Consider the following 27615-nt stretch of genomic DNA (forward strand, 5'->3'; position numbering starts at 1 on the left):
CCGCTCCGCGTCCAGCCGGCTCCCGTCCGCCCCGCGCCGCCGCCGGCCTCGCCATGTCCGCCGCCATGAGGGAGCGGCTCGACCGCTTCCTGCACGAGAAGAACTGCATGACCGACCTGCTGGCCAAGCTGGAGGCCAGGAGCGGTGTGAACCGCAGCCTCATCGCGCTCGGTGGGTGCGCGGCCGCGGGCGGGCGCGGGGCCGGGGCGCTGACGTGGCGCGGGGCCCACGGCGGCCCGGGCCCGGCCCCTGACCCGCTCGCCCGGTCGCGTCCGCAGGTGTCCTCGGGCTGCTGGCCTTGTACCTGGTGTTCGGCTATGGCGCCTCCCTCCTCTGCAACCTGATCGGATTCGGCTACCCGGCCTACGTCTCGTGAGTGGCCCCGCGCCCGCCCGGGGCGGCCTCGCGGACCCGCACGGGGCGGGGGTCGCGGGGGTGGGGGTGGGGTCGGGGGGTCGCCCTCACGGCGCGGACCCCACCGTCGTTTGGGTGGCTGTCACTCAGAGCCGTGGGGTCCAGACGCAGAGACGGTCCTGTGGCGCCCAGGCTGAACCGGCGCATCTGGGGAGTGCCGACCCCTGCTGGGCAGCGGGCATCTCTCCCTCTCTCCCTCTCCCCCTCCTCTCCCCCTTCCTCTCTCCCTCCTCTCTCCCTCCTCTCTCTCTCCCTCTCTCCCCCTCTCCCTCCTCTCCCTCTCTCCCCCTCTCCCCCTCTCCCTCTCTCCCCCTCTCTCCCCCTCTCCCTCTCTCCCCCCCTCCTCTCTCCCTCTCTCCCCCTCTCTCTCCCTCCTCTCTCCCTCTCCCGCTCTCTCCCTCTCCCCCTCTCCCTCCTCTCCCTCTCTCCCTCCTCTCTCTCTCTCCCTTCTCTCCCTCCTCTCCCTCTCTCCATCTCCCCCTCTCTCCATCTCTCCCTCTCTCCCTCTTCTTCTCTCCCTCTCTCCCTCCTCTCTTTCTCTCTCTCTCCCTCTTTCTCTCTCTCTCTTTCTCACTCTTTCTCAAGTCTACCTTCTTGTGCAAAGACCGGGAACAGAAATAGACCTTATAAAACGCATCTGTAACATAACAGCTCCTTGGTTATGTAAATGACTCATCTATGTAACGAAAATAAGTTTAACCTGAGGCTCCTAACAGTGGATCCGCAGTGATTACCAGGAGAGCTGGTTTTCTAAGTTTGTCTTATTCGACAGTTTCGTTTTTCCATGCGTTGGGGTAGGAGCTACTCCTTTCCCTACGTGGGCTTTGTTGTAGTCTGCAGCTCTTGGCAAGGAAGCCAGTGCTGTACCTGGGTCCCAGCTGCTTCGGCAGCTTTCTCCAATCACAGAAAATAGAGAAGAGCAAGACCTCAGCCGGGCGGCACCACGGTGGGTGTCTGTGGCTGGTCAGGCTGGCCTGGGAGGGGTGTGTGTGTGTGTGTGTGTGTGTGTTTGGGAGAAGTTTGCTCAGGTGCTCACGCAGGCTGCAGCAAGTCCAGCTGAGCTGGCCGCTGTATTCCAGGAAGCTGGACTCCTCACCCCAGGGCTGAGGAGGCCCAGAAGGCCTTCACTGTGGCCCGCCGTCCCCCGTGTGTGCCGGGAGCGCCCAGGGAGGACGGGCTGGGAGTTGAGCCGGTGGCAGATCCGGTCTGTGAAGTGCAGGTGGGTCGCAGGCCCCTGCCTGCTCCCTGGGATGCAGCATCAGTCACCTGGGGGCTTGCTCCTGTTTCTTGCTCTGTGTTCTGTTTCTTGGGTGTAGGCTTTAGGTTTTAGTTGCTTACATTTAGAATAAATTTGGGGTGGTTTTTGGTAATTGCCTAGCTTCTTGATACTGAGCTGACAATAAATAAGGGTTTTTAAAGTACTGAGTGACATGAAAAATGTCTTCTACCTCAGTGCCAGTTGATCAGGTGAGAAAGGAAAACTTGTCATCCATGTGATTAGATTACCTTGTGGGGTTTATTTATTATTATTATATTTGAAAGGCAGAGAGAGGGAGGGAGGGAGAAGAGAGAGAGAAGTCTTCCATCTGCTGGTTCACTCTCCAGATGCCTGCAGCAGCCAGGGCTGGGCCACCCTGAAGCCAAGGAGCTGGGAACTCCGTCCAGGTCTCCCATGCGGTGCAGGGCCCAGGCTTCTGCGCTTGCTCCTGCTGCCTCCCAGGGAAACGTCAGCAGGAAGCTAGAGTCAGCAGTGGAGCCTGGACTCAGGCCCAGGCACTGGGAGGGAAGGCATGCAGGCATTTCAAGCAGCATCGTACCTGCACCTGCTGTACCAAACCCCACCCTTCCCTTTTTCAGTTATTTTAGAATTGATCTAAGAGTCAGAGAGGCAGAGCCCCCATAGGAAGAGTGCACCTCATTCCAGGTGGTGACGGGGGTTCCTTGTTTCTAATGGCCTTAGGTGACTTTAAGTGGAGGGTGACCTGGTAGGATGTACATCTTAAGGGCATTCTTGCTGCTGTGACCTCTGGCCAAAACTCACGTCCTCCCTTCTGCCTCTCAGCCTCTTTGTTGTGTCTCCCCTGGGGCTTTGTCACTGGGAGGGCGCCTTGGACACTGCAGGGTGCAGACGTGAACCTCGGGGTTGCTCGGCTGCCTGCTGGCTCCCTGATTGCTCACGCCCTTGGGAAACTCGTGGGTGAGGCTCAGGTGCACCTGGCCCCAGACCCAGCCTCACTCCTACGTCAGTGCCAGGGCGAGCAGCCTGCTGGGTGCTGGGTGGTGCTGTGTCCGTACTTTCCAGGTGTGAATTAGCTTTGAGCTCTTTGGGATCAGGGCCTTTGAGCCCCAGCCTCACCCCGTAAGGGTGATCAGCCTTCTTGTTATCAAGAACTGTTGACAGGCCGACCTACTGGGAGATAACAGCAACCCTTCAGTGATGTTTTGTTTTCTGGGCATTCATCAGCTTGTTTTAAACTTTTGGCACCGCTACAGTGAAGTTCATTGCTTTTAACTCTTGGCATGGCTGCTGGGCACCTGGCAGCATTTTCATTATGAGATACACACACACACACATATATAATATACATAGATATATGATACATGGTAATGTCAGAAAGGTCGTGGACAGTTGAACTGAAAGATAAGTTTATTTTGGTGCAAAACATTTTTTAAAGACTTATTTGTTGGGGCTGTCGCTGTGGTGAAGCCACCGCCTGCTCTGCCAGCATCCCTTATGGGCGCTGGTTTGAGTCCCAGATGCTCCACTTCCAGTCTGGCTCTCTGCTATGGCCTGGGAAAGCAGTGGAACATGGGAGACCTGGCCCTGGCTCCTGGCTTCAGATCGGCCCAACTCCAGCTGTTGCAGCCATTTGGGAAGTGAACCAGCAGAGGGAAGACTCTCTCTCTAACTCTGCCTTTCAAATAAACAAATAAATCTTTATATACATAAAAAAAAGTCTTACTTGTTTTTATTTGAAAGGCAGAGTTAGAGAGGAGAGAATCTTCTTTCTGCTGATTCATTCCCCAAACAGCTGCACCTGGGCCAAGCTGATGCCAGGAGCCTGGAACTCTACATGTGTCTCCCATGTTGGTGGCAGGAGCCCAAGCACTTGGGCTGTCCTCCGTTGCTTTCCCAGGTACATTAGCAAGGAGCTAGATCGGAAGTGGAGCAGCTGGAACTTGAACTCGTGGGGTGCTGGTGTCGCAGGCCCAACCTACCACACTGTACCGCCAGCCTACAAAGCATGCATGTGAGGAGCCTCCGGAAAGTCCATGAAAAGTGCACATATGGGGTTGGTGCCGTGGTGCAGAGCGATAAGCACCATCTGCTACTCCATCTTCCCATATGGGCACCGGTTCCAGACCCCAAGGCTCCACTTCTGATAATCCAGCTCTCTGCTGTTGTGTCTGGGAAAGCAATCGAAGATGGCTCAAGTGCTTGGAGACCCAGATAAAGATTCAGGATCCTGGCTTTGGCCTGGCCTGGCCTCAGCCTTTGTGAATGGGAGCTCTCTCCCTCCCTCTCACTCTCTCTGTAACTCTATCTCTCAAATAAAGTAAATCTTTTAAAAATTAAAAAAAATTTAAATGCACTTTATGAATAAATTATGCATAAATTTCAAAATTTTTTGTACCAGATAAACTTACTTATTTTTATTTTACTGTTCAGAGGGAAAGGGGAGGGGGAGGGATCCCCTCTGCTGGTTCACCCTCCAGCCTGCAGTGGGTGGAGCTGGGCTGGGCTGAAGGCAGGGGTCAGGAACTCAATTCAGGACCTCCCGTGTGCAGCAGGGATCCCATGACAGGAGCCATCACCGCTGCCCTCCAGGGTCTGCCTCAGCAGGAAGCTGGCGTCAGGACCTGGAGCTGAGTGTTTAGACCGTGCAGTCTGCTGGGGACTCGGCTTCCTACCTGGAGTGTCAGCTAGACACCCACCCTAAGCTGTCTTCTCATTCTGTTTCCTGTGAGGTTCGTAGTTCTGTGTGCCGTATTTGCAGGCTCGCTCCGTTCTGCCCCCTCAGGCCAGGCCCTCTGTACGTTCCTGGAGTGGACTTCCCATGGAGGCCGCCTGCCTTCAGGTCTGTGTCTCAAGGGGGAGCTGTTCTGGGAGGACCCTGTGAGGTCAGACCTGAATGGGTGGTGAGACAGTAAATTAAAAACAAAAACAAAAACACCGAGGGGACTGGAGTTTGGGGCAGGATGCCTGCGTTTGAGTCCCAGCTACTCCGCTTCCTATCCAGCTTCCTGCTAACGCACACCCTGGGAGGCAGCAGACGTGGCCTCAAGTACGTGGGTCCCGGCCCCCAAGTGGGAGACCTGGCTCCTGGCTTCTGCCTGGCCTACTCCTTGCTGTTGGGGGGTGTTTGAGGGGTGAGCAAGTGGGAGAGCTTTTCCTCTTTTCAAATAAATACATTTTAGAAAAAAATTTTTTTTTTAATTCTCTGTTGCTCCGCCTTTCAAATAAAACGGGTGGAGGAGCAGGTGTTATGGCACGGGAGCTAAGTCTGTGTGGGGCTCGTATCCCATCCTGGAGTGCCTGGGATCAGGCCCCAGCTGTTCTGACCCGGAGGAGCAGGTGTTGTGGCACGGGAGCTAAGTCTGTGTGGGGCTCGTGTCCCATCCTGGAGTGCCTGGGATCAGGCCCCAGCTGTTCTGACCTGGCCTCCTGCTCGTGTGCACCCTGGGAGGCAGCAGGCGGTGGCTCCAGCACTTGGGTCCCTGCTGCCCACACGAGAGACACAGATGGAGCGCCTGGCTCCTGGCTTAGGCCTGGCCTAGCCCTGGTTGGTGTGGGCATTTGAGGAGTGAGCCAGCAGATAATCTCTCGCTTTCTTGCTCTAGCTCAGCCTTTCAAATAAATAAAAATAAATAGAAAAGTTTAAGTAGTGCAATTCATTAAAGCTATAGCAGCTTCTTAGCTAATAGGCACGGCAGGTCCAGTGAGATGCATTTTAGGGAACAGCAGTTAGAGAGTGGCTGCCGTCTCATGGGAGCTCGACAGCAGCAGACTCCTAGGTTCTGGAGGCCCCGAGGAAGTCACGTGGGTGACTGACAGCTGTGCACGGCCGTGTTTCCCAGCTGGCCCTGTGAGGCAGAGCTCGGGTGTGTAGGGCGTGTGTGTGTGTTGCTGGCCTCCTGCACTCATGGGAAGGGCGTGTTTTTTTTCTCGTAGTTTTATGCAGCTTGTAGTTACCTTTGCGTTTCTTCGTTTTCAGTCCTGAGGACCTGGGGGCAGAAGCGTTTTTCTAGGAGCTGCCTTTGTTCCTGGCACACCGGCTTCCCTCTGCAGGTTCTTTGTGAGGCTGCTAACGGTTAGAGCCTGCCTTCTCCGTGTGGCCTGAAGCTCAGGCAGAGCACACGGGCCGTGTGGATCAGAGGTTTCCTTGCGAGTTGTGCCTTCAGCATGCAAACCTTGCACTTTGGTCAGCGTTTCGGGGGCTGTGACTGCGAATACTGCTGAACTGTTTGAACAGGAAAGTGTTGCAGAGAGCTGGAAACGTAACGCGGAGTCCCTGTACTGACTTGTGACTCTGTAGCCTCATTGCAGCCTGCCACTTGGTTCAGCGGTTCTTTTATTATTTTTTAAGGATTTTTATTTATTTGAAAGGCAGGGTTACGGGGTTGGGAGAGAGAGAGAAATCTTCCATCTGCTGGTTCACTCCCCAAATGGCTGCAATAGCCAGGGCTGGGGCAGGCCAAAGCCAAGAGCCAGGAGCTTCTTCCAGGTCTCCCATATGGATGCAGGGGCCCAAGTATTTGGGGTGTCCTCTGCTGCTTTCCCAGGTGCATTAGCAGGGAGTTAGAGCAGCTGGGACTTGAACTGGCGCTCATGTGGGATGCCAGGATTGTAGGTGGCGGCTTTACCCACTGTGCCACAACGCTGGTCCCCTGGTTTGGTCTTTTTCTCGCTTTGCCTGTGCCATAAGGAAAACAGAGTTTCCAGGAAATAAGATGAATGATTTAAACGATGTATTCCTGATCTGAGTTCCAGGGCTCTATTCCAGTGCTACCACTGTGTTCTGGAATGTTCTTGCAGACATGTGTGAACCCTCTTTTCCCTACGTGGCCTGGAGAGCTGCTCTTTCTGGCAGAGCTGTGCCCACTGGCTCGCTGCTCTGGAGAGTTCTTGTTTTCTGGGCCGACTCTGGACGAGGCTGTGGCTTTTGACTTATTCTCTCCATTCTTGTCTTAAACCGAGTGTAACTACAAACGCAGCATCTTAAGGTATTCCATGGCCACCCATAGCATGGGCAGTTAATTTAAAATTACAAGGAATTAATAGAAGTTTGCAAACAATTTAAAAATCGCTCAGAGCCTCTTGGTGTCGCGGGTGACTCCTGACCTGGGGGCCGTGCGTGCCTGGCCTGCCCATGAGGGCGCTGCAGCCCCAGCTGGACTGGGTGATGCCGCGCCTGTCACGGGCGTCATTTACAGAGCCGTCAGCTGTGCGACACAGGTTGTCCTGGTGGGAGTTGGCTTTTCTGTTGCTGGACATTCATCTTTGTTATTTTACCATCTATCAAGTAGTAATTTGTTGCTTTTGTTTTGTTTTACTTTTTTTTTTTAATTTGAGAAGCAGAGAGCTCCCGTTGGCCAGTGCTCTCCCCACATGTGCAGTGCCAGGGCCAAGGCCAGGAACTGGATCCTGGTCTTCCCTGTGGGTGGCAGGGGCCCAGCGACTTGAGCCTCCACTGCTGCCCCCCGAGGGTCTGCATTAGCAGGGAGCCAGAATGGGGAACAGAGACGTGGATGTGGGACGTGGGTGTGTGAGCAGGTTTCTTATGCGTTCAGCTTTGGGTTTTACAGTGCTAGCTAGAAGGGAGATCAAGCTGCTGGAATTGTAGCCACCTTTTGACAGGTCTGGACACCAGCGTTGCAAAGTGAAGTTGCTTGTCACAGGTCTGGACAAAGCAGGTGCAGGGACTCCTGACTCCCCAGCCCCAGCCTGTGTTGCTGCTGTTCCAGTGTCCAATGTCGTGTGTGATGAAGGCCCGCCCTTCCGTTTGCATTACAAACCAAGACGGTAGGTGGTGGCATCGCTGTTACTGACCACCAGAAGGGGTCACACTGAATGACAGCTTTATTTTTTTGGTCAATATGTGTGTCCTTCAGTTTCTCTTGGTGTTCTATAAGCTCCCCTCGAATGTCTGTCTGCCTCCGAGTCTGACTTGCTGTGCGGCATGGGTCGCTAGGCTGCCCGTTTCGTACTGCGGACAATGCTGAGGTGAAAGTACAGGGCGCGGGGTAGCGCCTCGCGGTTTTGTGTGGTCGTCTGAGGAGCAGGTTCCTGCGTAGTTCAGAAGCACGTGCGGGTACCGGGAAAGGCTGTGGCAGACGGAATGAAAAGGGCTCCTTTGGTGCCAGACACCTCGAGGGGTCCTCACAAAGCTCATGACCAGTGCTTATTTCGTGGAAGCTAAACGTGGATTTCTGAATCTTTTTGGCATCAAAATAAATTCAGCCTTTCGTTGCGTTTTCTGTGAGCTTTTCAGGTCGCCTTGCGTTGGCCAGCTCTCCTGTGTCCTCCCTTAGTCACTGCCGCCCTGCTGGCCCACCGGCCTTGGTGGCCCACGCCCTGCCCCGAGGAGCCCTGAGCTCTGCCTTCTGAGGCCGCCGGCCCCTGCCTTCTCTGGAGAAGAAAACTCGTTTTTCTTTCTGGTGTGGAAACGAGCCAGTGTTTATGTCTTAAAATGTGTGACCACCCCCGCCCCCACCCCATTCCTACATGAGGCACTGGTGACAAAAAACTGTGTTATCAGGAGTTCCCGTGTCTTGCTCTGTGATCCGTGACTTAGAAATGTTGCTGGCAGAGCATGCATGAGGTGGCCGTCAGGGCGGGGTCTCCCCTGGTGGGCGGGGCCTTCGCTGCCAGGGTCCCGTCCTCCCGGTCCTCCGGTGCCAGCCTCAGGGGATCCGCCTTGGCCTCTGGGATGGAGTGTGCGTTAGGTATGAGGACGCAGTGGGTGGGCCGGAAGCAGATTCCTTTCTCGTCCTTACCTCTTAGAGCTTTGACCCCTGCTTTCTGTTCTTGTGGTTTTTTAAAAGGAACTGCAGTTTTGGGCACACAGCGTCTCTGCTCCCATAACGGACAAGTGCAAATCGAAATCCGTGCTGATGGCACGACTCGCTTTGACGGGAGTCCGTGCTTTGCAGACACACCTCTCTTTAGCTCAGGCCAGTGGGGGTGGCCGTGCCCCTCGTGAGCTGGGCACCGCGTGTGGCCGTGGGTGTCGGCGTCTGGAGCATTGTGTGTGCCCTGTTAATCACCGGTGTATCACCCATCGGGCAGTCGGCTTCCTCTTTCGTGAGGGCTTCAGGGATGGTGTACCTCAGGCTCCTGCAGGTGCTGCTGCAGGAGGGTTACTTTCTATTTTTTTAGAAAGCTTTTATTTAATGAATACAGATTTCATAGGTACAGCTTTAGGAATAAAGTGGTTCTTCCTCCTGTACCCACCCTCCCACCCCTGCACCTGTCCCACCTCCTACTCCCTCTCCCACCCCATTTTTCATTGATTCATCTTTAATTATCTTTATATACAGAAGGCTAACTCTATAAGTAAAGATGTCAACAGTCTGCACCCACACAGACACACAAAGTATAAAGTACTGTCTGAAGACTAGTTTTACCGTTAATTCTCATGATACAACTCATTAAGGACAGAGGTCCTGCATGGGGAGCAAGTGCACTGTGACTCCTGTTGTTGGTTTAACAGTTGACACTCTTATGTATGATCAGTGATCAGGGTGGTTCCTTTTACGAACATGCAGATGGGGAGCTGACCGGGTGACAGTTGTGGTCCCCCAGCTTTGCCTCTGAGCTTCTCCGTGGTTTAAGCACCCAGTACTCTCCTGCACATAGTCCTCCACTTGTCGTCTTGTTGGTGCTCCTGGTATTTTTTCTTACACTTAGGTCAGCAGCTGAGAAGTTGTTTGAAGAACAGTGTGGCTCAGCAAAGGTTGGGCCTGCTGGGCATGGGAGCGTGGGCTGCCTGGTGGCTTCCTAATAATTTTTGAATTCTAAGTCCATGTGTTACCCAGTTTGGTTTCCAGAGACTTCCTGTTCTCCACAGCCCCTGCACAAGCCTTCTCTCCCACGGTCGACCCCGGGTCCGGGGCTCCCTGCGTGGTGTCAGGTGCGTTGCAGGCTCTGCCTGTGTGGTCACTGGAATTCTTGGTGAGCTGTGCCAAGGAGTCCTGCACCCACCACTGAGAATTCAGAGCAGAAAAGTGGAGTCACTCAGCTTCTTGGCTTCCAGTGCAGTCTCACCGTTTTCATTTCCTTTTTGCCTTACTTCCTTTGGGAAGCGCCCTTGCAGGATTTCATTTGGGATTCTCCTGCGGGTGCAGGGATTCCTAGTTGCAAAGCCTCTGATGGAGGTTTCGGGTTTGTCATCTGTGTTGTGCTTTCTCACTGTATGCAGTACGTGTACATACATGTGTGTGTGTGAGGGTACTTCAGAAAGCCCGTGGAGAGTGGAATTAAAATACGTTTATTTTGGTGCAAAAAAATTTGAGATTCGTGCATAGCTTCTTGAAAGGATACATTTTTCAAAATTCACATTTTCTGCCAGCGCCGTGGCTCACTAGGCTAATCCTCCGCCTGCGGCGTTGCGTCGGCACCCCGGGTTCCAGTCCCGGTCAGGGCACCGCATTCTGTCCCGGTTGCTCCTCTTCCAGTCCAGCTCTCTGCTGTGGCCCGGGAGGGCAGTAGAGGATGGCCCAGGTGCTTGGGCCCTACACCCGCATGAGAGACCAGGAGGAAGCATCTGGCTCCTGGCTTTGGATCAGCACAGTGCGCTGGCCGCAACACGCCGGCCGTAGCCGCCGCTTTGGGGGTGAACCAACGGAAAAAGGAAGACCTTTCTCTCTGTCTCTCTCTCACTGTTTAACTCTGCCTGTCAAAAAAAAATTTGCATTTTCCATGAGATTTTGAGGACCACCCTCCATTCTGATGTAAGAAATTGATGTTTAAAGACAGGGAAGACAGACAAACACGCATTAGAGGGGACTAACCTTGGGGTCTGAGACAGTCAGAAGTGCCCAATGCAGAGCTGTGTTTAGCTGACGAGGTGTAACGCCTGCCCCACGTACAACAGCTCAGGTTGTCATTGACGGAAGGAGAAAGTCCCAATAATTGAAATCATTACAGACATATCTCAAAACAGCTTTTCCTCCCATAAATGCCTTTCCGATTTGCTAGGTTTAATTTCTATATTTTTAAAAAATATTTACTAACTTTATGTTTGAAAGGCAGAGATACAGGGAGAGAAGGAAGGGGGAGAGAGAGAGAGAGAGACAGAGACCGATCGATTGATTGATTGATCTTCCATCCACTGGTTGACTCCCCAAGTGGCTGCAATGGCTGAGGCTGGGCTCATCTGGAGCCAGGAGCCAGGAGCTTCTTCCAGGCCTCCCACATGGGTGTAGGGGCCCAAGGACTTGCGCCATCTTCTACTACTTTCCCAGGTGCGTTAGCAGGGAACTGGGACTCAAACTGGTGCCCATATGGGATGCTGGCACTGCAGGCTGTGGCTTAACCTGCTGTGCCACAGTGCCAGTCCGGAGGTTTAATTCCCTACAGACAGACTTGGGGTGCCTCCTGGGAGAGAAGTCTGGAGGATGATGCTCCAGGGCGGGTGCTTTGGGGGTGCAGGCCCTGTCCCTGCCACCTGACAGAACGGAATCCTCCCAGACTGCTGCCCACAGCCGTGTGGCTCCAGGGCTTCCAGAAGCATGGAGTGGGAAGGCCTGGAGCAAAATGATCTTTTGCTTGTGAAACCCTCGAGCCTGGCTCCTCGGTCAGAACTTGGTCACCTGGTCACTTGTGACGCCAAGGGGCTGTGGGATGCGTCCAGCCGGGATTCCTGCCCTCGGCATCTGCACGAGCCGGAGGAGGAAGACCCTGCTGAAGGCGGGCAGTGGACTGTGTCCGCGGCACACACTGGCCGTTGTCCCTGGCTTCGGGCAGCAGCGGCCATGCTGTGGCATCCCAGGGTGGTGGTGATGGCTCTGCAGTGAGCACTGGCTGGGCAGAAATGTGGCCTGCAGACAGCAGCCTGGGCGGCGTCAGCACGCACACGGCGTCTGGATTCGTGGGGCGGATGCTGGATCCAGATCCCGACAACCCAGACGGTGTCATGTGGTACAAGACTGTCTGGGACTGCACACTTACTGCTTGGTGGGTGAAGCACTTTAATCCTTACTTCAGGTTCACAGCAAAATTGGGCAGAAGGCCCTGATATGTCCCATGTCAGTGTCCCCCGCCAGGGCGGCACGCATGTTCCATCATTGCGTCATTGTCACTGCAGCTCGGTCCCGGGGTCTCTGCAGGAGGACCCCTTGTTCAGGAGGGGAGGGGTGGGGCCGTCTGCTCAGCCTGTGCTTCCTCTGCCCGGGCTCCATGCTCTCCCTTGGCCATACCGTGTTCCCTGCTTTCAGAAAGCTGCACCAGGGTGTGAGTGAGTGGAGGGGCTCAGAGGGGCAGAGTCGGCCGACCCCGTGCTGGGCCAGTGCGCCGGCCTCCACGGGCCTGGGGCCTGTCTCACCTGACCTGCAGGCAGCACTGGGAGTCAGCCACCTCCTGCTCTCTGCAGCCTTTGAGCTTTGGGATATAATTAAAATCCACAGGTAATTCCCTAGTCTGATCTCAGCCTCATTAGCTGCTGCGAATCTGCCAGCTCTGCCCCGCCGGGCTGGCCGCCTCTCCCCTCCCTCTTGATTTAATCCCTTGCTTCGCTGGCGGAAGGCTGCGTGAGCTCCCGCAGTCACTGTCTCTGAAGGGAATGGCTTCTGGGTGCATCCTCTGGTGTTCAGCTAGGGTTGGCCTAGGGTTAAGGGGATGGTTGGGATACCCGTGCCCCACAGTGGAGGGCCTGGCTTTGAGTTCCAGCCCTGGGGATGGGGCGGGCAGCAGTGACGGCTCAAAATGTTGGGTCCCTGCTGCCCCCGTGGGAGGCTTGAATGGAGTTCCTGGCCCCCTGGGCTGATGGGAGCTCTCTGTCTCTGCCTTTCAAATAAATAAATAGATAAATTTTTTTAAAAAATCAGCTTATCTGGATTTGGTAGACATTCGTCAGTGTGCCTGTTAGGTCGAGCTGTTCTTTCCTGGACGCTGACCTGTTGTCCGAAAGGCTGCCTGACCTCTGGCTATCGCCTGCCAGGCCTGGATCAGCATTTGGACTTTCTCTTCCTAGACCAGAACTTTGAGCTGATTGCCCTAAGGTTGGCTGTGCATGAGGATCACCTGCAAAAGTGTTGTAGACTGCACACCTGTGTGAGCTCTACCTGCCAGGGAACTGTGTTAGCATCACCTGGGCAGCAGGGTTGTAGACTGCACACCTGTGTGGGATCTACCTGCCAGGGACTCTGTGTTAGTGTCACCTGGGCAGCAGGGTTGTAGACTGCACACCTGTGTGAGCTCTACCTGCCAGGGACTCTGTGTTAGTGTCACCTGGGCAGCAGGGTTGTAGACTGCACACCTGTGTGGGATCTACCTGCCAGGGACTCTGTGTTAGTGTCACCTGGGCAGCAGGGTTGTAGACTGCACACCTGTGTGGGATCTACTTGCCAGGGAACTGTGTTAGCGTCACCTTGGCAGCAGGGTTGTAGACTGTACACCTGTGTGAGCTCTACCTGCCAGGGATTCTGTGTTAGTGTCACCTGAGCAGCAGGGTTGTAGACTGCACACCTGTGTGGGATCTACCTGCCAGGGACTCTGTTAGTGTCACCTGGGCAGCAGGGTTGTAGACTGCACACCTGTGTGGGATCTACCTGCCAGGGACTCTGTGTTAGTGTCACCTGAGCAGCAGGGTTGTAGACTGCACACCTGTGTGGGATCTACCTGCCAGGGACTCTGTGTTAGTGTCACCTGAGCAGCAGGGTTGTAGACTGCACACCTGTGTGGGATCTACCTGCCAGGGACTCTGTGTTAGTGTCACCTGGGCAGCAGGGTTGTAGACTGTACACCTGTGTGAGCTCTACCTGCCAGGGACTCTGTGTTAGTGTCACCTGGGCAGCAGGGTTGTAGACTGCACACCTGTGTGGGATCTACCTGCCAGGGAACTGTGTTAGCATCACCTTGGCAGCAGGGTTGTAGACTGCACACCTGTGTGGGATCTACCTGCCAGGGAACTGTGTTAGCATCACCTGGGCAGCAGGGTTGTAGACTGCACACCTGTGTGGGATCTACCTGCCAGGGACTCTGTTAGTATCACCTGGGCAGCAGGGTTGTAGACTGCACACCTGTGTGCGATCTACCTGCCAGGGAACTGTGTGTCACCTGGGCAGCGGGGTTGTAGACTGCACACCTGTGTGAGCTCTACCTGCCAGGGAACTGTGTTAGTGTCACCTGGGCAGCAGGGTTGTAGACTGCACACCTGTGTGGGATCTACCTGCCAGGGACTCTGTGTTAGCATCAGCTAGCAGCAGTGCTGTGTGGGTTCTAGGCTGAGTGGATCCCCTATCTGGGAGTGCAGTCAGGTGTGGTTCTGGGCTGAGTGGATCTCCTGTCTGGGAGTGCAGTGCAGGTGTGGGTTCTGGGCTGAGTGGATCCCCCTGTCTGGGAGTGCAGCTAGGTGTGGGTTCTGGGCTGAGTGGATCCCCTGTGGGAGTGCGATCAGGTGTGGTTCTGGGCTGAGTGGATCCCCTGTGGGAGTGCAGTCAGGTGTGGGTTCTGGGCTGAGTGGATCCCCTGTGGGAGTGCAGTCAGGTGTGGGTTCTGGGCTGAGTGGATCTCCTGTCTGGGAGTGCAGTCAGGTGTGGTTCTGGGCTGAGTGGATCTCCTGTCTGGGAGTGCAGTCAGGTGTGGTTCTGGGCTGAGTGGATCCCCTGTGGGAGTGCAGTCAGGTGTGGTTCTGGGCTGAGTGGATCCCCTGTGGGAGTGCAGTCAGGTGTGGTTCTGGGCTGAGTGGATCCCCCATCTGGGAGTGCAGTCAGGTGTGGTTCTGGGCTGAGTGGATCCCCTGTGGGAGTGCAGTCAGATGAGGTTCTGGGCTGAGTGGATCCCCTGTGGGAGTGCAGTCAGGTGAGGGTTCTGGGCTGAGTGGATCCCCTGATGGAGTGCAGTCAGGTGTGGTTCTGGGCTGAGTGGATCCCCTGATGGAGTGCAGTGAGGTGTGGGTTCTGGGCTGAGTGGATCCCCTGTGGGAGTGCGGTCAGGTGTTGTTCTGGGCTGAGTGGATCCCCTGTGGGAGTGCAGTCAGGTGTGGTTCTGGGCTGAGTGGATCCCCTGTGGGAGTGCAGTCAGGTGAGGGTTCTGGGCTGAGTGGATCCCCTGATGGAGTGCAGTCAGGTGTGGTTCTGGGCTGAGTGGATCTCCTGTCTGGGAGTGCAGTCAGGTGTGGTTCTGGGCTGAGTGGATCTCCTGTCTGGGAGTGCAGTCAGGTGTGGTTCTGGGCTGAGTGGAACCCCTGATGGAGTGCAGTCAGGTGTGGTTCTGGGCTGAGTGGATCCCCTGATGGAGTGCAGTCAGGTGTGGTTCTGGGCTGAGTGGATCCCCTGATGGAGTGCAGTCAGGTGTGGGTTCTGGGCTGAGTGGATCCCCTGTGGGAGTGCAGTCAGGTGTGGTTCTGGGCTGAGTGGATCCCCTGTGGGAGTGCAGTCAGGTGAGGTTCTGGGCTGAGTGGATCCCCTGTGGGAGTGCAGTCAGGTGAGGTTCTGGGCTGAGTGGATCCCCTGTGGGAGTGCAGTCAGGTGAGGGTTCTGGGCTGAGTGGATCCCCTGATGGAGTGCAGTCAGGTGTGGGTTCTGGGCTGAGTGGATCCCCTGTGGGAGTGCAGTCAGGTGTGGTTCTGGGCTGAGTGGATCCCCTGTGGGAGTGCAGTCAGGTGAGGGTTCTGGGCTGAGTGGATCCCCTGATGGAGTGCAGTCAGGTGTGGTTCTGGGCTGAGTGGATCTCCTGTCTGGGAGTGCAGTCAGGTGTGGTTCTGGGCTGAGTGGATCTCCTGTCTGGGAGTGCAGTCAGGTGTGGTTCTGGGCTGAGTGGAACCCCTGATGGAGTGCAGTCAGGTGTGGTTCTGGGCTGAGTGGATCCCCTGATGGAGTGCAGTCAGGTGTGGTTCTGGGCTGAGTGGATCCCCTGTGGGAGTGCAGTCAGGTGTGGTTCTGGGCTGAGTGGATCCCCTGTGGGAGTGCAGTCAGGTGTGGTTCTGGGCTGAGTGGATCCCCCATCTGGGAGTGCAGTCAGGTGTGGTTCTGGGCTGAGTGGATCCCCTGTGGGAGTGCAGTCAGGTGTGGTTCTGGGCTGAGTGGATCCCCTGTGGGAGTGCGGTCAGGTGTGGTTCTGGGCGGTGGATCCCCTGTGGGAGTGCAGTCAGGTGTGGTTCTGGGCTGAGTGGATCCCCTGTGGGAGTGCAGTCAGGTGAGGGTTCTGGGCTGAGTGGATCCCCTGATGGAGTGCAGTCAGGTGTGGGTTCTGGGCTGAGTGGATCCCCTGTGGGAGTGCAGTCAGGTGTGGTTCTGGGCTGAGTGGATCCCCTGTGGGAGTGCAGTCAGGTGTGGTTCTGGGCTGAGTGGATCCCCTGATGGAGTGCAGTCAGGTGTGGTTCTGGGCTGAGTGGATCTCCTGTCTGGGAGTGCAGTCAGGTGTGGTTCTGGGCTGAGTGGATCTCCTGTCTGGGAGTGCAGTCAGGTGTGGTTCTGGGCTGAGTGGAACCCCTGATGGAGTGCAGTCAGGTGTGGTTCTGGGCTGAGTGGATCCCCTGATGGAGTGCAGTCAGGTGTGGTTCTGGGCTGAGTGGATCCCCTGTGGGAGTGCAGTCAGGTGTGGTTCTGGGCTGAGTGGATCCCCTGTGGGAGTGCAGTCAGGTGTGGTTCTGGGCTGAGTGGATCCCCCATCTGGGAGTGCAGTCAGGTGTGGTTCTGGGCTGAGTGGATCCCCTGTGGGAGTGCAGTCAGGTGTGGTTCTGGGCTGAGTGGATCCCCTGTGGGAGTGCGGTCAGGTGTGGTTCTGGGCGGTGGATCCCCTGTGGGAGTGCAGTCAGGTGTGGTTCTGGGCGGTGGATCTCAGCAGTCCTCTGTTTCATTGCTCTTGGTGACAGGTAGGGAAGTAGCCTTTCTTTATTCTCAGACAGCTGAGCGTGAACTGCTAGTGTTGTTTTCTGCTTTTGGATGTGGATCGTGACTGACATCTTAACAGTAATGAAATAGTTGATAATCAGTTTCCCAAAACACCTGCTTATGTGCACACAGATCTGTGTGTTTATTGGGTGTGATGTACTCGGGGTACATTCCGGCAGGCTGGGTCAGAGGGCATGGGAGCCCCTGGGCCAGGGGTCACAGCAGTCGCACCGGAGGCTAAGGCCGCACGCAGGGTCCTGTGCACAGTGCGGCAGGTGCCCAGTCGGGAGCAGCTGGTCTGCCCACGTGAGACCCAAGGAGAGACATGAGTGTGCCCCGCTCTGCCTGGTACGTTTTCGATTCATAACTACAGACACCATGACACATGGATCCCTCACGTTAGCCTCCGAGGTGCAGGCGTGGTCCATGTGTTAGCACCATCACCCAGCTTCTTGAATTCCCTTCACATGTTCTTGTGCTTGAAGTGGAAATACATGGCCCAGTGCTGAAGTTCAAAGAGCAGTTACTTAATCATGTCTTCCATGTGTCATTAGCAATCGTCTCAAACTGTAACTCCCCCCTTTGTTTTCTTGAAATACATGGATGTCCGTGCATATACGTGCATGGGCACACACGTGCACAGGTACATGCACACACATGCACAGGTACACGCACACAGAGCTTCCTCCCATGAACAAGGCGAGGGCTTTCCAGGTGGTGGCTTGGCATGGCTCGGCGTGGCCCCGTGGCCCAACGGCGTTTCTCAGTAGTGAGCCTGTCTCACAGACCCAACAGGATTCGATGTCTTCTGGGCTCCTCTTTGAGTGCAGCTCAGTGTGGTCCCCGTGGGTAGGAGGTGAGGCTGTGGGGCCCAGGGTTGGAGTGGGGGGCGTCCCGGCACCAAGGAAGCCTGTACCACAGAAGGGGGACTGCTCTGAGTCACAGCACACGTTCTGTCCCGTGTCTCCTGCTGAGCGGCGGCAAAGCACAGCTGAGGAGTTGCCTGCATCTCAGGGCGTGGGTTAGAGGCTGGCGTCCCGTGTGGGAGGTTCCCAGTGCCAGGAGTGGGCTGCTCTGGTTCCCCGTCCCCCAGGGCCTGGGTTCCGGGGCCGTCCGAGGGCTGGGGACACGTGGTTATGCCGACTGGTCCTGATGTCCTCCCGGTCCTCCTGCCCGAGTTTGCCGGTGGAGAGGTCCGGGCGTGGTCCCCTGGTGTCTCCCTCAGTGCCGGTTTGTCTTCATTTCAGAATGAAAGCCATCGAGAGCCCCAACAAAGAGGATGACACCCAGTGGCTGACCTACTGGGTGGTGTACGGTGTGTTCAGCATCGCCGAGTTCTTCTCCGACCTCTTCCTGTCCTGGTTCCCCTTCTACTACATGCTCAAGGTAGGCGGGCCTTCCTCCCACCGCGTGTGCTGTGCTCTCTGTGGGGACCCACACGCAGGGACGTCCTGGTCCCCCTTCTACTACATGCTCAAGATAGGCGGGCCTTCCTCCCACTGCGTGTGCTGTGCTCTCTGTGGGGACTCGCACGCAGGGACGTCCTGGTCCCCCTTCTACTACATGCTCAAGGTAGGCGGGCCTTCCTCCCACTGCGTGTGCTGTGCTCTCTGTGGGGACCCGCACGCAGGGACGTCCTGGTTCCCCTCTACTACATGCTCAAGGTAGGCGGGCCTTCCTCCCACCGCGTGTGCTGTGCTCTCTGTGGGGACCCACACGCAGGGACGTCCTGGTCCCCCTTCTACTACATGCTCAAGGTAGGCGGGCCTTCCTCCCACCCACGTGTGCTGTGCTCTCTGTGGGGACCCACACGCAGGGACGTCCTGGTCCCCCTTCTACTACATGCTCAAGGTAGGCGGGCCTTCCTCCCACTGCGTGTGCTGTGCTCTCTGTGGGGACCCGCACGCAGGGACGTCCTGGTCCCCCTTCTACTACATGCTCAAGGTAGGCAGGCCTTCCTCCCACTGCGTGTGCTGTGCTCTCTGTGGGGACCCACACGCAGGGACGTCCTGGTTCCCCTTCTACTACATGCTCAAGGTAGGTGGGCCTTCCTCCCACCCGCGTGTGCTGTGCTCTCTGTGGGGACCCGCACGCAGGGACGTCCTGGTCCCCCTTCTACTACATGCTCAAGGTAGGCGGGCCTTCCTCCCACTGCGTGTGCTGTGCTCTCTGTGGGGATCCGCACGCAGGGACGCCCTGGTCCCCCTTCTACTACATGCTCAAGGTAGGCGGGCCTTCCTCCCACCCGCGTGTGCTGTGCTCTCTGTGGGGACCCGCACGCAGGGACGGAAACACGGGCCCAGACACCAGGCCTGTGGGTTCCATCTGGGGCTCGGAATGACAGGACTCGGCGTCCGGCTTCCCTGGGCTGCTGTCCTGCGAGCGGCCGAAGCATGGTGGCTGCCGAGGGGCAGCCGCGCGATGGGCCGGTGCGGCCGTGGCTGTGCTGAGACCCCGTCCCCGTGCGGCGTCAGCCTCCAGCGAGGCCAGTGCCGTGTCTCTGTGGGCACGGGCAGCATTTCTGGGGGAAAAGCACCAGTTTCTGAGCGAGTTTTGGAGAAAGAAGATGTGCTGTGGCTCCTCCTCGCAAGTCGCCTTAGTGATGCTGGCCGGGGAGCGGCGTGGGGAGCGGCACTGTGATTCCTGACGCCACGGGCTGGATAAGAGGGACAGGCTCTCCTCTCCTGCCAGGTGGCTCTCCCCCTCAGCCAGCAGGCGGTGGGCGTCCGTCACAGGGCCAGCCCTGAGGGGCTCTGGGCCCTCTTCCTGCCCTTCCAGGTTTTCGCTGGTGTTGGTGAAAGCCGTGTCAGAGCTGACCGGTTCTGATGGCTGTGGGGGTGTCAGCGGAGACTCCCCCTCCCTCGGGCCGCTGTCCCCGGGGACTCCTGCATCTGGAGGGCACGTACCCTGCAGACCCCCTTGGCTGCCTCGGTGGACACTTTCCCCCTGGGCCCCGCAGGCACCCAGGGTCTGGGCTGTCTCCTGCTGGGCCCTGGCGCTCGCCTGCAGCCTCCCTGTGGTCCTGTCCCCCTGAGCGGAGCGTCCGCAGATGACAGTATCAGGCCCCCGAGTGTCCTGTGCTGTGCGTGTGAGGGGTCCTGGCGGCGTCTCATTTCACTGGGAAATAATGCTTCTGCTTCGTCGCTCACAATGTTCAGACCTTTTTTCTTTTAAGATTCATTTTATTATTTTATTTGAAAGAGTGTCAGAGAGGCAGAGAGAGAGGTCTTCAACTGCTGCAACAGCGGGAGCTGAGCTGTTGCAAAGCCAGGCGCTTCCTCCGGGTCTCCCATGCGGGTGCAGGGGCCCAAGGACTTGGGCCATCCTGCACTGCCTTCCCAGGCCATAGCAGAGAGCTGGATCAGAAGTGGAGCAGCCATATGGGATGCCGGCACAGCAGGCTGGGGCTTTACCACTACGCCGCAGTGCCGGCCCCAGATGGTGGTGTCATTGTTGCAGTTTGTCCTACATGGTCTACACTCCTGTGTTCTTTATTTTTAAAATTCTTTTCCAAACAAATTTAGATATAAGAAATTAGATATGGAACTTTTGATATAAGAAATCAGACACAGAAATGTGTTATTTATTTATTTTTTATTTATTTGAGAGGCACAGTGACAGATCCTCCATCACTTGGTTCACGCCCCAAATGGCTGCAAAGGCCAGGGCTGGGCCTGGCTAAGGCTAGGAGCCTGGAACTCCATCCTGCTCTCTCACAAGGGTGCAGGGGCCCAGGTACTTGGGCCATCCTCTGCTGCCTCCCCAGGTGCTTAGCAGGGAGCTGGATCGGAAGCCCCCAGCCCAGCTTCCCGCCCCGTGTGCCCTGGAAACCTGAACTGGCTCTTCCGTGTGGATGCCTGCATCACGGGTGGCGGCTTCACCCTGCGCCGCGGGCTGCCTCCCCGGGTTTTGTCCTTGCTGAGTCAACACTGCTGGGCTTTTCCCCATTTCTGAAGTGCACTGTGAGATGGGAGGAGAGTAAGAGGAGCCAGTGGCTCAGCTTTGTGAGGGGTCACAGAGGTCGTGTCTAGCTCGCACTGCACCACGGGAGCGCCGGGCTTCGCCGGGAAGCCGGTCCCTGACAGGCGATTCCAGTGTCTGCGTAGATGCGTGTGTGCTCGCCCTCCACCTGCCGGACGCTGTTCCGGGCCGGGAGGCTCCTTGGAGAGGGAGACGTGCTGTTGTGCTGTGCGCTGGGACGTGCTCCAGGTAGACCAAGGTGACATTTGTGGTCCTGCCACCAAAAAGCAGCACCTTGCTGTGGTCTTCCTGTTGTGTTCATGTTTGCTGCCGCGCTTTAAGTGTGTTTAATTGTGCGGATATGTGGGTCTGTGCCTACCGACTCTGTTGCTGTCTTCACCGCGTGTGGGGACGTTGGAACATGGAATCAGGAGATAACGCACATTCCGCGAGCGTTTTGAAGTCCCCTGTATCTGGCTGAGGCGCCACCCGGGTCTGGTTCTGTCTGACTCCTCCCTGTTGACACAGTGCACATGTGTGGCCTCAAGTTCCCCGGGTTCTTGGACAGAGCTGATCTGCTTGGGTAGCAGCTCACCTGCCTCCCAGGTGAGAGACCTGTGCGATGCCTGTCTGGTTACTGTAGGTGACGCTGCAGATGAGAGAGGGTGGTGGTGTGGTCGGTGAGCTCCCCCCACCCCCAGCACATTTCTCTTAGTCTTCGTGGGGCCAGCAAGTCAGGGAGGCGTGCCCGGTGCTGGCTCCGCTGCGTGTGCTGAGCAGCCCCCCGGGCCCCCTGCGCCTGCCGAGGCTTTCTGGTTCCTGACCGATTGATCAGTTGGGTGATCAATACGGCAGACTGAGAGACCTTCCATCCACTGGTTCACTCCCCAAATGGCTGCAACAGCCAGGGCTGGGCCAGGTCAAAGCCAGGAGCCTAGAAACTCCATCCCAGTCTCTGATGTGGGTGCCGGGGCCCAAGCACGTGGGCCGTCTTCCGCTGCTTTCCCAGGAGCAGTAGCAGGGAGCTGGGTCAGAAGTGGAGCAGCCGGAACCGCGTCGCAGGCAGTGGTTTACCTGCTCTTCCGCGACGCTGGCCCCAGGCCCTGGCTGCTGAGGCGGTCACTGCAGCGTGCTGGGACCAGCTCCGAGCTGTGGCCAGGCTCACACGCACGGCAGTGCCTGCTGTGGGGGACGGTGTGGGGCGGCTTCAGACTCCCAGAACCTGCCGACTCCCCTAGCTGAGAGCATGTGTGCGGCCGCCCAGAGGGCAGTCGGGGCTGTGGGTGCTCTTCCTGGGCTGTGCACGGTTCCGTAGGCTCCACAGGGGCTGAGAAAGCCGACAGCCGAGCGCGTCCCGAGGGTTGAGCAGTAATTTGCTTTCTTTCTCACAGGAGAACAAGATCTCCCTAAGGATGTGGGTGGAGAACAGGAATCATTTTCCCATCCTCAAGACAGCGGCTCCTGGGTGCTGGGAATACTAAATTAAGTTTGAGCGTGACCCACAAAGTGACCCACGGGAGAGGCACAGAGATGTGGACGCTCACCCTGGTCCCTCCTGCCCCTCCCAGGGTGGGGCCCGGCCTGTCTGCCTTGCTCAGAACTTTAGGATGCACCGAGACCACCTGCACCTTGAATTCGTTCTGCAGGTTCATTAATCTACGACTCTTCTGAAACCTCACAGAATGTTCTGTGAGAAATCTCACTCGACGTGTGCAGCACACTGCACTGAGTTCAGGGTGTGTGTGTGGCAGCCACGGGAAGACACGGCATGAAGTTTGGATATTCAGAGCTTTTCCAATAAATAAAATCAGAAGGCCGGGAGTGGACATTTAGCTTAGTGGTTAAACATCAGAGTTTCTGAGTTCAGTTCCTGTCTGGGGCTGCTAGAGCCTGGGAAGTGGCAGGTGAGGGCGTACGCAGTTGGCGCGTGGCCAACCCAGACTGAGCTCCTGGCTGCACCACTGCAGGTATCTGGGGAGTGAGCCAGTGGATGGGAGCTCTTTTTGTTTCTCTCTCTCTCCCTCTGAAATAATTTTTTAAAAATTTAAAAATGAGGCCGGCGCCGTGGCTTAACAAGCTAATCCTCCGCCTTGTGGCGCCGGCACACAGGGTTCTAGTCCTGGTTGCCCCTCTTCCAGGCCAGCTCTCTGCTGTGGCCCGGGAAGGCAGTGGAGGATGGCCCAAGTCCTTGGGCCCTGCACCCGCATGGGAGACCAGGAGAAGCACCTGGCTCCTGGCTTCAGATCAGCGTGATGAGCCGGCCGCAGCGGCCATTGGAGGGTGAACCAATGGCAAAAAGGAAGACCTTTCTCTCTGTCTCCCTCTCTATCCACTCTACCTGTCAAAAAAAAAAAATTTTTTTTTAAAATGTAAAAGCCATTTCCAGGGAAGTGAAAAAGAGAGGGAGCGTGTGGTGTGCAGGGGCTGTTTCTTAGGAGGAAGGTATAGTTACAATTTTTTTTTAAAGATTTATTTTATTTATTTGAAAGATGAGGTACAGAGAGAGTTAGAGACAGAGAGAGAGGTCCTCCATCTGATGGTTCACTCCCCAGATGGCCTCAACGGCTGGAGCTGCGCCAATCCAAAGCCAGGAGCTTCTTGGAGGTCTCTCACACAGGTACAGGGGCCCAAGGACTTGAGCCATCTTCCACTGCTTTCCCAGGCCACAACAGAGAGCTGGATTGGAAGTGGAGCAGCCGGGACTAGAACCGGCGGCCATATGGGATGCCGGCGCTTCAGGCCAGGGCGGGCCCTGTAGTTACAATTTTTAAAAAAGATTTATTTGAAAGGCAGAGCTACAGAGAGAGGTAGAGAGAGAGGTCTTCCATCCACTGATTCATTCTCCAAATGGCCGCACGACAGCAGCTGCGCCAGGGCAAAGCCAGGAGCTTCTTCCACGTGGATTCAGGGGCCAAGCACTTAGGCCGTCTTCCACTGCTTTCCCAGGCCATAGTAGGGACCTGGGTTGGAAGTGGAGCAGCTGGGAGCAGTCGGGACTCGAGAACCGGCACCCATACAGGATGCTGGCGCTGCAGCCAAACCCTATAGTTTTGTTTTTAAAAATCCAGTCTGATTGTCTTTTTGCAAGCTCTGGAGCATCTAACATCTCATTCATGAGTGTTCATTCCCGGAGTCCTGACGCCGAGACGGTGCCGAGTGGAGTGCCTGCTGTGCCGGAGGGAGCAGGAGCACTGCAGGCTCCAGTCCCTGTGCTCACCCAACACGGAAGTCGCTGTTTCAGAAAGGCCTTGTAGCTCCCGAGTTGTCTGAACTCAATCCTTGGCTTGGAGGAGCGAGAACTAAGGCTGTGGAGTTAAACTTAATGCCCAGGAAGCTGAGAGGTGGGGGCAGGCGGTTGGCACGGCCCGGAAGTCGCTTAGGACGCCTGCGTGCCCCGTCCGAGTGCCTGGTTGAGGCCCGGCTCCTCTGCTGCCCACCCAGCTTCCTGCCAATGCAGACCCTGGGAGGCAGCAGTGAGGGCTCAGGTTCCCGGGCCCTTGCCCTCCCTGTGGGAGACCGGGCTGAATTCTGGGCTCCTGGCTTCAGCCTGGCCCAGCCCTGGCCACTGTGGGCATCGGACTGAACCTAGTAAATGGAAGGTCTCTGTCTGCCTTTCAAATGAAATTTAAAAAGTTGTTTTTTTGTGTTTTTTTTTTTTTTTTTAATTTATTTGAGAGGTAGAGTTACAGTGAGAGGTAGAAACAGAGAGAGCGGTCTTCCTTCCACTGGTTCACTTCCCAGATGGCTGCAACAGCTGGAGCTGTGCCGATCCGAAGCCAGGAGCCGGGAGCTTCTTCCAGGTCTCCCACGTGGGTGCAGGGCCCAAGGACTTGGGCCATCTTCTGCTGCTTTCCCAGGCAATAGCAGAGAGCTGGACTGGAAGAGGAGCAGCCAAGACTAGAACCAGCGCCCACATGGGATGTCGGTGCCGCAGGTGGAGGATTAACCTGTGCCATGGCGCCAGCCCCAGAAAATAAGTTTTTTAAAAGTTGGGGTCTTTAAGAACTTATGAAAAATCGATTTGGAACATGCTCTGTGGTCATAGCCTCTGTGAAGACCACCCTGCGTCTCGGGCGCGTCACTCCGTGTGTCCCCTCTCCCTGTGCTCTTGAGAAACTTGCTTGCATGATTGATGTGCTGTGTCGGCATTATTGTTGGAACGGACCAATTTTCTGAGATAAAATAGTATAAAATTCTTGTTATTAGGGCAGAATTCTTGTTATAAAATCTCAGTGACAAAGCAGAGCCATGAAGCTGAGGTGTGCGGTGACGGACAGCTGGCTGAGGGCCCCTGGAGGCCGGGCAGCAGGAAGGGGCGTTTTCTGTACCAGGGAGAATCACTGAGCCGGGCTTAGCCCTGCGCCTGGGGGCAGCGTGGTAGCCGTTCGCTGCCTGGAGCAGGCTTGTCCCAGGTTGGTGACAGTAGAAGCCCCTTGTGGTTCTGAACCAGAAAGCAGTCCTGGCTTCGAAGCTGGGCCGGGAGTGCCCGCGGCCTTTTCAGCCTCCGCTTTCCCTGGCCAGCGCCTGCCATGTCGTGTTTTCCCCTTCAGACAAGGCCTGCAGTCAGCACCGGTAACGCTCGGGATGCCCACAGTCCGTATCGGGGTCCCTGGCTTTGGGTCGCAGCTCAGCCCCCGTCCCAGCTTCCTGCGGACGCACACCCAGAGGCCTTTGCTCCCCGCCACCCCTGTGGGACCCCGATTAAGTTCCAGGCTGCTGCTGCAGCTCGCCCAGCTCTGTGGATGGAAGAGCTCTGTGTCTTGCTCTCTTTCAGGAGGGGTCGGGGTGAGCGTGTGTGTTGGGGTAGAAGCCAATGCATCAGAATTGCCCGGAAGGTCTGAGGCAGGCCCTGGTGCCGGGCGGGCGAGGGCGCGCGTGACCTGTCTCTGCCCCTGCAGTGTGGCTTCCTGCTCTGGTGCATGGCGCCAAGTCCCTCCAACGGCGCCGAGCTGCTCTACAGGCGCATCCTCCGCCCCTTCTTCCTGAAGCACGAGGCCCAGGTGGATGACGTGGTGAAGGACTTGAAGGACAAAGCCAAAGAGACGGCCGACGCCTTCGCCAAAGAAGGTGAGGCTCGGCTGGGGGGCCGGGGGGCCTGTGCTTGGAGCTGGGGCCCGAGCTGTTTAAGGGGGAAGGAAGTGTGCTCCTGCCTCAGCGGGGATGCTCCAGCAGAGAGCACGCTGGTGGGCGTGCTGTGGGTGCAGGGGCCAGCCTCCAGGGCAAGGGCTGGCCTGTGGAGCTGGGACATGTGGCCATGGCTGAGGGCTGAGCGCCTGGCAGCTGGGCGCCCGTGACCGTCGGCTGCAGAGACGTGGTTCTCCGATTGCCTCCGGTTTCTCAGCCGAGGAGGAGGAAGGGACAGAGCAGACGACAATGGGGAAGGATGAAGCAGCCCTCTGGGACCGGGCTCGAAAGGAAGTGCTGGAGGTGGCGTGGGGCCGCTGTGTCACCCACCTGCTGCCGCCAGAAAGCAGAGGGCACGTGATGAGCGGCCGTGGTTCGCCGGCTGCCCTTGGACAGCGGGAGAGGGGTGGACAGGAGTGGCTCCTGGGACCAGCACGCAGGAGACCAGTTGGTGTTGTTGTGCCCCCGCCGCAGAGCTTGGTTGAGATTTTAGAGGCGGCAGTGAGGGGTCCCTGTACGACGATGGGGTCCCAGCGGGGTGAGGGGAGTGGTCAGGGGTGGTAGAGCTGACCCAAGATCACAGGGGCATTGGCGAGGAACGCTGGAGGTGGGGGCTGCAGGAAGGGACAGGTTACTGGAGGTGAGGAGCAAGGGGCAGGGTAGTAGAAGGTGCATGGTGACCACTAAAGTCACAGGGACAACAGCAGAGTGACGTGACCTTGGCAGCTGGAGTCTGAGTCAGAGAAGACTGCAGTGGCAGGAGCTGACGCAGTCAGGTTCTGACCTGAGCAAGGGGGCCGAGGGCAGGGGAGAAGAGCGAGCGCTGGCGGCAGCCCAGGATGGGCGAGGCTGGGCTGTAAGGGTTAGAGAGGAGTGGGCAGGGGACGGAGAACCAGGACAAGTGTGAGAGCGCTGGGCTCGTCAGCACGTGGGAGGGAGGCGAGGCCCTGGTAGTCCTGACGCCATGGGCAACGCGTCCCCCGTTTCTGCCTCTGGGACCTGGCTCCTGGGCACGCAGCCCACCCCACCTCGGAGGTCTTCCCCTGCGGGGATCACCAGCTGCCCCCGTCCCCCTCTCCTCGACCTCAGGCTGACTAGCGACCCCCGGGTGATGGGGTCTGCCTGGGTCGCCCGTGGTTCTGTGCCACGAGCTACTCCCACACAGGTGAGGCAAGTGTGCGGGATGTGTGCACACAGTTCCCACGTTCCTGAGGGGTACTGACAGACTGGAGAGGCTGCCAGGGCCGAGGGGCGGCAGGACTCCCTGGCCTCCGCTGGTGCTGCGTCTCACCCTGCCCTGGTCATCCGGGTCCCCCAGCTGAGGACACTTTGCAGATGAGCGTGGACCCTGCCCCCAGCCGAAGACCTGCATTCCCCCTACTCCCTGTCTGGGGTTGGGGGGGGAGACAGTGGCTGGCGCTGGGACGAGGACTTTCTCTGGATATGAAGGTCGGGCTGTCCTCAGAGGGGCCTGGAATGAGGTCTGGACTGTGAGCACCCGCCCAGCCTCAAGGGCATTCGCTCAGGGGCTGTGTCTCCTATGGGCTCTCTGCCTTTGAGGCTTGGAGGACGGGGTGGCGGCACACAGCATAGGCGACACCCTCACAGCACGGGGCCAGGCCCAAGGACCTTCCAGGCTTTTGCTCAAACTCTGGGGTTTGTGCTTGGAAGATGCACCGTGTCCACTTCCTCAAAGCCTCTGGGCCCTGACCTCAAACCTCATGCAGGTCGTGCTGCCTCGTGGCTGCTTCAGGCAGGGGCTTGTGCTGCAGGAGCTGTGATACAGTGTTCTCTCCCCCCTGACAGCCAAGAAAGCGACGGTGAACTTGCTGGGCGACGAGAAGAAGAGCACCTAGGCCTTCCGGCGCCGAGTGCGCCGCTGTGCTTCCACCCTCAGGCTGCCTCAGGAACGCGCTCGCGACGTGAACCCCTGGGATGCGGCCCAAGTTCTGCTTACTGTCCGTGTACAATGTGGAAAATGTATTTGCCTCTGGGTATCCAAAGACACGTTACCATCCTGCAGGAAATACAAAAATAAAGTGACGTGTCCCACAGCCTCTA

The 27615-nt window shown here is 57.1% G+C and overlaps 1 protein-coding gene across 1 annotated transcript; it reads left to right on the plus strand.

The window, feature by feature from the left end:
* REEP5 (receptor accessory protein 5) lies at positions 1-27615 on the plus strand. The gene is made up of 5 exons (XM_062189314.1): positions 1-171; positions 279-372; positions 17718-17856; positions 25329-25497; positions 27361-27615. The coding sequence occupies exons 1-5, from the start codon at positions 54-56 to the stop codon at positions 27408-27410; spliced, it is 570 nt and encodes a 189-aa protein (XP_062045298.1). The 5' UTR covers positions 1-53; the 3' UTR covers positions 27411-27615.

Source organism: Lepus europaeus, chromosome 4 (assembly GCF_033115175.1).
Source record: "Lepus europaeus isolate LE1 chromosome 4, mLepTim1.pri, whole genome shotgun sequence".
Classification (NCBI taxonomy): domain Eukaryota; kingdom Metazoa; phylum Chordata; class Mammalia; order Lagomorpha; family Leporidae; genus Lepus; species Lepus europaeus.